The sequence below is a fragment of the Trichechus manatus genome, unplaced genomic scaffold (genome assembly GCF_000243295.1).
Source record: "Trichechus manatus latirostris isolate Lorelei unplaced genomic scaffold, TriManLat1.0 scaffold00054, whole genome shotgun sequence".
NCBI lineage: Eukaryota > Metazoa > Chordata > Mammalia > Sirenia > Trichechidae > Trichechus > Trichechus manatus.
This window is the reverse complement of record NW_004443990.1, coordinates 1,433,050-1,441,376: the sequence shown is the minus strand read 5'-3', so window position 1 is coordinate 1,441,376 and position 8,327 is coordinate 1,433,050. Positions and strand designations below refer to the sequence as shown.

The 8,327-nt window shown below is 37.8% G+C and overlaps 1 protein-coding gene across 4 annotated transcripts in view; it reads left to right on the top strand.

The window, feature by feature from the left end:
- Window positions 1–8,327, top strand: part of USP32 (ubiquitin specific peptidase 32) — a 229,520-nt gene that overhangs the window by 153,384 nt on the left and 67,809 nt on the right. For all 4 annotated transcript variants that reach the window (XM_023732684.1, XM_023732686.1, XM_004377840.2 and 1 more), the window contains one exon: window positions 6,445–6,506. In XM_023732684.1, coding sequence (XP_023588452.1) covers window positions 6,445–6,506 — 62 coding nt within the window. The remainder of the gene's footprint in view (window positions 1–6,444; window positions 6,507–8,327) is intronic.

The window sequence follows — 8,327 nt, the reverse complement described above, 5'->3', positions numbered from 1 at the left end:
GGTAATTCCAAGAAATTTTCCTCCTCTGGAAAATTTCTAGATTCTTTATTTTGGGAGCTTGCTGAAGCCTTCATGGATTGCCTCTTTATGTGATTTGATATTGACTGTTGTCTCTGAGCTATCAATAAGTTATTATATTTATTTATTTTATGTTTACTTACTGTGTCCTAGCTTCTTATTTTGTTTTGATGTGCCCAGATAGGCTGCTCGTATGTGCTAGTTTGATTATTTGTACCTTTGAAGCTCTAATGTCCTGTCACCAGGTGGTTAGATCTGTTACTAGATATGTGAACTCAGGAGTCTGCCCACTCCTCCTGTATGGATTCAGCTCAGATGCCCAGGTAGATAGCCAGCAAGTATGTGGTATAGGCTTTCACTTACAGTCCTAGACAGGTGTGGGTGGTTGGCGTAGGCATAGGCATCTGGCTGCAGCAGGGGGGAACACTCTGAGTAAGGCAGGGGGCTGACAGCCACCCCTGATTGTCCAGGAGGAAGGCATGTCCCTATTCCCTAGAGTGTATAGGTGAGTGGGTTTTGCAGCTGGACTATGAGCACCTAATGCTGTTGGCTGAAAGGACTAGGGGGTACCTCTTACTCATGGGCCCCTATCGCAGGTGGCTAGATGGCATGGGTGGAGCCACCAGTCCTCAGGCCCCTGATGTGGGTTAGTGAAGACCCTGCTTAATTGGCAGAGCTGTGTCAGATGTCAAGAACCTGCCACTTCACAGCTGAAACAGCTGAGGTTAGACTTCTGGTATATACCCTGTTGTACTGCCGTAATGAGGGCCTACGCTGTTAGATGGGCCCACACAAATCTATGCAGGCGGAAAGGCACTCAAAATCCGTGGATCCCTTATGCCTGTGCCTAGGCAAAGGAGCTGTGCCTACCCTGGTTCCTGGCTTAGGGGAGCCGGCAATTTATTTTTCCCGTTAATTTGTTCACTCTCCAAGGCAGGGAGAATGGCTCCAGGCGTGTGATGGATCCTATTTCTGGCCCAGGGGACTCAGCAATTGCTGAAGCTGGTTTGGGACCCAGTGCAGAGCAGGGAGTGGGGAGGTAAATGGGAGAGAGGTTTTTCCCTAAGGGGGGTGTTTTTGATCCACGCGGTAAGCCGTACGCAAGTACTTATCTTTTCCGATCCAGAGCTGCTTCTCACTGGTTCTGGGTGGCTGTGTAGACTCTCAGTGGCTGGTTCTCTCCCGGTGCGGAAAACACGCCTTCCAAGCGTGGCTGCTTGCCTGCCTCACCACTCACACCCAAGCTGATCAGGCCTGAAGGGCTCAGGCTCTTGGCAGGTCAGGTCTGGCAACTCCTCGCTGCTTCCGAACCATCTCTCCCTCCCCCCTGCCACTCAGTCTGGTTACTCAAGTCTGCCTTTGATTTCAGGGCTCCCAGATTGCCATATAGAATTGAATCACTTGTTTTTTTCGGGTCTTTGTTGTAAGAGGGTCCACCGGAAGCATCTGACTACTCCACCGTCTTGGCCCTGCCTCCTTGCTCCAGTTTGTAAAGAATAATATTTTTTTCATTTTTCATAGTTCTTCATAGATATTTGAATTTGTTTAATAGTGGCATTTTACTTTTTCCTTATTTTATTTTCCTTCCCTTATAAAAGCTCTGCTGTGAAGAACAGAATAGTTTGGTATCTTTTATCTATCATGATATTCCATTTTAAATAAAGAATAACTCGTCTGCAACAGCTGTGTTAAAATAACTTAGGAAATCAGTCTCTTCCTGGCAGCTAATGACTACTTATTGCATGTTTAAAACATATGTAATCTGGTAAATCTGTAATGTTCATTTAAATTGATTGATTGCTTCACTATCAGTTTCTAGCAGGGATTCAAGTTGATAGCTTTATAAAATATGGACAAAAACTGTAAATCACCACTATAAACTGACCTGAATTGCTTGGTAAGATGGAATTGAGCAGCTAATTCCATCTCATTTAAATAATATCCTTACTAGTAGGATCTGTAGGCTCTTTTACTATTGTTACTTTTACTTCTGTTTTATTTTATGTTAATATGTCAACATTTTGATCACTTAAGTTTATTTCTGAATCATCTTATAGCTCTCACATAGTATGGTACTTTGATTTTTTGTATTGCCTTTCCTATTTTCTCATTCTTCTTAGGGACTTGGGAGTAGCACTTTTTTTGTATGATTCTAACTTATGATGGACAGGCATATAATTGAGACTTGCTTCTGTGTGTATTCCCAACATTTTATTATGAAACGCTGAAGGATTTTTACAGTGAATACTCATATACCCACTATCTAGATTTTAACATTACATTTTACTATACATGCTTTATCTCATATTCAGATTGGCTTTTAAAACTATATGCTCACTTAATATATGCATAAGCAGGCAGTTATGTTGTTTTATTTATATTTGTCTTAACGTTAGTAAAGTTAGCTGGTAACTTAGTCAAGACTGAATTATTCTCTTATTTGCCAAAATCACACTCTTGGCTGTGTGTTTTGGTTATTTAAGTCTGGCATATGCAAGTGTCAACAGAATTATAATTCTGAAAACAGCCCCTATCTTCACTGCTTTTTTGTAAGCTCTGTGCTTAAATATTTAGCCGAGGAAGTATACCAAACATAATCAGGATTTTTCTGTCTGTGCATTTGTCAGAAAGTATCAAGTGTTAGAGGGTGTGGTAGGCAAAATAATGGTCCCCCCCAAAAAAAATCCACACCCTAATCCCCAGAACCTATAAATATGTTACATAGCAAAAGGGACTTTGCAGATGTATTGGGTTAAACACCCTGAGATGGGGAGATTATCCAAGTAGAGTCAGACTGATCATATGAGCCCTTGTATGTGGAGAATCTTTCCCAGCTGTGGTCAGAGAGAAAGCTATGACACCAGAAAAAAAGATTAAAGAAATGCAACATTGCTGGCTTTGAAGAGAGAGGGCCGTGAGCCAAGGAATGTGGGTGGTCTCTAGAAGTTGGAAAAGGCAAGGTATCAGATTCTCCCCTAGAGCCTTCAGAAAGGAATGCAGCTTGGCTGACACCTTGATTTTACTCCAGTGAGATTCATGTTCAACTTCTGACCTATAGAAACTGTAAGATAATAAATTGTGTTTTTTGAGCCACTAAATTTGTGGTAATTTGTTAACAGCAGCGATAGAAAACCAATATAGAGGGAGTAACCATATTCGTGGTTTGGAAGGCTCAGTATTGTAAAGATGTCAGTTCTCTTTAAGTTGATTTGTAGCTTTGGTACAATCACAATCAAAATCCCGAGAGGCTTGTTTTTGTTGTTGTTATTGTTGTTTGTGTGTTTTCATGGAACTTGACAAGCTGATTCTAAATGCATATGGATGTGCAAAGGGCCAAAAATAGCCAAGATAATATTGAAGAAGAACAAAGCTAGAGGGCTTAGATTACCAGATATTATGACTTATTATAAAGTGACAATAATTAAGACAATGTGATATTTGCTTAAAATTAGACCAGAGGAACAGAATAGAGGGTCCTTAAACATACCTACACATACGTGATCACTTGATTTATAACAAAGATGACATTGCAGTACAGAAGGGAAGGGGTGATCTTTTCACTAAATAGTGCTGGGTCAGTTGGTATCCGGGTGGGAAAAGAAATCATTACTCCTACCTCATACCATACACAAAAGTTAATTCCAGGTAGATTAAAGATCTAAATGTGAAAGGTAAAAAAATAAAACTTCCAGAAAATAATGTAGGAAGATTTCTTACTGACTTTGAGGTCACAAAGAGTTCTTAAATAGGACACAGAAAGCACTAATCATAAAGGAAAAGATTGTTAAGTTGGACTTCATTAAAATTAAGAACTTCTTTATATCAAGAGATACCATTAAGCAAGTAAAAAGCCACAGAGGGGAAGAAGATATTTGCAGTACCTGTATCCAGAAACAAAGCCAAACCACTGTGCCACCAGACATACTAAAAACAAAAATCATTATGAAAAAGACAGACTCTCAATATAAAAGTGCTCAAAAGTCTTGAACAGATACTTCACAAAAGAGAATATCAAAATAGCTAATAAATTTATGAAAATAGACTAATATGTATATATTAAAACCACACTTGAAATACTAATAGATACCCACCAGAATGGTTATAAAGTGCTGGTGAGATAATGAGCAGCTGGAACTCTTACACATTGCTAGTGGGAATATAAATTGGTAGAACCACTTTGGAAAATTGTTTGGCAATATTTATGAAAGCTGATCATATGCATATTCTGTGACCCATGAAGTCTAGCCCATGTGTACACCTATAGAAACTTGTACATATGTGTACCAAAAGACATACTAGTATGTTCTTTTAAGCACTATTTGCTATAACCAAAGATAGAAGATAGTCCAGATACCTTTCAACAGTAGATGGATAACTAAATTGTGGAATATGCATACAGTGGTATACTTTCCTGCAATGAAAATGAATAAACTAATGCTACACACAACAGCATGGGTGAATCTTACAAACATAATGTTAAGTGGAAGATACCAGACACAAAAGTTCAAAAGCAGGTAAAAACAATCTATAGTGATAGAATTCAAGATAGTGAATACTTTGAAGGTGTGCAGTACTGCCTGGGAAGGGTCACAAAATGGGGTTTCTGGGAAGCTGTTGTTGTTATGTGCCGTCAAGTTGGTTCCGACTCATAGCAACTCTATAGGACAGAGTAGAACTGCCCAATAGAGTTTCCAAGGAGTGGCTGGGGGATTTGAACTGCCGACCTTTTGGTTAGCAGCTGAGCTCTTAACCATTGTACCACCAGTGTTCCTCTGGGAAGCTAGTAATGTTCTATTTCTTGACTGAGTGATGGTTACACAGATGTGTTTACTTTGTGAAAAGTCACTGAGCTGTAAATTTAGGGTTTGTACACTTTTGTTATATTTCATTTTTTTGTCTGCTTACCAAAAAACCCAGGTATCAAAAGCCCAGTGTCTATCAATAGGACAGTGGATAAACAAACCATGGTATATTCAGACAATGGAATACTGCTCCTCAGTAAAAAGAAATGAGCTACTGATAATCACAACATGGGTGAATCTCAAAAACATTATTTATAGCATTTCTTTCTTTCTTTCTTTTTTAATTGTGCTTTAAGTGAAAGTTTACAATTCAAGTTAGTCTCTCATACAAAAATTTATACACACGTTGTTATGTGACCCTAGTTGCTCTCCCTGTACTGTGACAGCACACGCCTCCTTTCCACCCCGGATTTCCTGTGTCCATTCAACTAGCCCCTGACCCTCTCTGCCTTCTCATCTCGCCTCTGGACAGAAGCTGCCCATTTAGTCTCATGTGTCTACTTGAGCTAAGAAGCACACTCTTTGCAAGTATCATTTTATGTCGCATAGTCCAGTCTAATCTTTGTCTGAAGAGTTGGCCTCAGGAATGGTTTTAGTTTTGGGCTAACAGAGAGTCTGGGGGCCATGTCTTCGGGGTCCCTCCAGTCTCAGTCAAACCATTAAATCTGGTCTTTTTAGTAGAATTTGAGTTCTGCATCCCACTTTTTTCCTGCTCCATCAGGGACTCTCTGTTGTGTTCCCTGTCAGGGCAGTCATTGGTGGTAGCTGGGTACCATCTAGTTCTTCAATTTGTGCATTTCATTGTTACATAAATTTACCTCAAAAGGTAAACAAACCTGTAAACAGATATTGAACTTTAGTTAATGATACAAATGCTGATGTATTTAGGAGAGACTGTACTAATGTCTACAATTTATTTTGAAATGCCTTAAAAAAATAAGATGGATTGATGAATGAGTTGATAGAGGCAGATGTAGTAACATTAATGTTAAAATCGAGGTGGTGAATATGTGAGCATTCACTATAAAATTCTTTCACCTTTTCTTTATGTTTGAAAATTTTCACGATAAAATGTTGAAAAACATATCAAGTCTTTTGTGATGACATTTAGGGAAGACAAATAAATTAAGGTGACAATAAGCCTTGAAAAGCATATGCAGCATTAGTAGCAGTCATTTCCTTGATTCGAATCATGTTCAGATTTTCTCATCTACTATATCCTCTTCATCTCCCCTTCACATTCCTTTCTAAGTGGCATAATAGACTTTTTAGATTTCAGGAAAGAAAATAATGTACTTTGTCAAAACATTATATTAAGATAGAGTATTAATGAAATATTCTGAAAAGTGCTTGGTTTTTTTCTTTTCTTTTTTCCGTATCCCACATAGAGATTTAGAAGCTTGCCTGCACTGCAGTGGTTTGTTTAGAAGTAAAACAAAACAAAAAAACTAAAGTTAAAATTTGCTGGAGTGGATCACTTAAAATGCTTAATAATCCATCCGTTGAAAGCTCTTGCTACTGCAAGTTCCCATTTAGAAAGTGGATCTCATGCAGACAAAGTCAGTTATTATACAGCCTAGACAATGCCACCGATCAATAAAGTTTGTTATCATTTTTTTCCTAGGTGTGTCATATAGTTCTCGGGTTAAGACCAGCTACTCCAGAAGAGGAAGGACAAATTATTAGGTAAGTTTGTAGTTTGACTCTCTAACTATATATTTTTCATTATATAATTGAAATTTCTAACCCCTGAAATATATTAGTTAGAAAGTAACAGCATATCCCATTTTATTGTAATCATTGTACATCTTCTCAAAATAATTACATATTGAAATGTTTTTGTTAAAGTACATTTCTAGCCAAGGGCATGACTTAATTTAGAAGTTAAGTTGCATTTAACATTAAAATTGCACTGAATACTAAATTTAAATTTTTTTACATAAAAAAGACATTTTATAAAATAAAAGATAAAAGTTTTTCTTTACTACAAAAACAATTCTTGCCTAACTTACTGTGTAAACTTTCACCAAAATCTCAATAAAGTGTATATATATTTTTTTTACTTTTCTTTTTTTTTATTGTACTTCAGGTGGAGGTTTACAGAACAGATAGTTTCTCGTGGAACAATAGTACACGTATTTTTTTATGACATTGGTTAACAAACCCACAACATGTCAACCCTCTAACTTCTCAACCTTTTTTTTTTGGTGAAAATACACATAGCCAAAGATACACCGTTTCAAAAATTTCTACATGCACAGTTCAGTGACATTGACTACACTCTTCCAGTTGTGCTGCTATTCTCACTTTAGATGAAGGCTTACAGAACAAAATAGTTTCTCATTTAACAGTTACTACACATGTTGCCCTATGACAATGGTTAACAATCTCACAACACATCAACAATATCCTTACTCAACCTTGGGTTCCCTATCACCAGCTTCCTTGTCCGCTTCTGTCTTCTGGCCCTTGTCACTGGACTCCTGTACCTCATTAGTCCCATTTGGTTTTACGGGGCTGTCCACTCCCAGGCTGAACGGTGAACCTCGGAGGTGACTTCACCACTGAGCTAAAAGGGTGTCTGGGGGCCATACTCTCGGGATTTCTCCAGTCTCCTTTAGGCCAGTAAATCTGGTCTTTTTTTTTTGTGAGTTAGAGTTTTGTTCTACATCCTTTTCCTGCTCTGTCCAGAACCCTCTGTTGTGATCCTGGTCAGAGCAGTGAGTGGTGGTAGCCGGGCACCATCTAGCTGTACTGGACTCAGTCCAGTGGAGGCCTTGGTAGCTGTGGACAATTAGTCCTTCGGACTAATCTTTTCCTTGTATCCTGTTCTCTTCATTCTCCCTTGCTCCCAAAGGGATGAGACCAGTGGAGTATCTTAGATGGCTGCTCACAGGCTTTTAAGACCCCAGACACTACTCACCAAGGTAGAATGTAGAACATTGTCTTTTCAGTAAAATATTTTTAAAAATTCATGTTTGTTGTAGAAAAATTAGAAAATAGAGCTAAGCAAAAAATACTCATAATCTCAAAAATACCCATATTAACACGTAATTGCTGTTGATTTTTTTTATATTCATATATTCATATACGTGCATATGCACAGTAGAATTTTTAAGTTTTTTACAAAAATGGAAATATTCAGAAATACTGTTTTATCTCTTGCTTCTTTTTACACTCCAGATCGTGTAAAATGATACTTTCATGGATAAATAAAAGCTATCTATAACATAATTTTGTTTATTTTAAAAAATTTTTAAGTTTTTTTTTAATGTATATAGCTCTTAGAGATTTACTCAACAGGAAATTTATGTAGTAAATCTTACGTTTTCTTCCCTCCAGTTTTTTGTTGTTGTTGTTAAAAATATACACAACAAAACATGCACCCGTTTAACCGTTTCTACGTGTACAATGCAGTGACATTCATTTTACCTTCTTTGAGTTGTGCAGCCATTCTCACCCTCCTTTTCTGAGTTTAACATAAACTCACTGTCTCTTAAGGTTCCT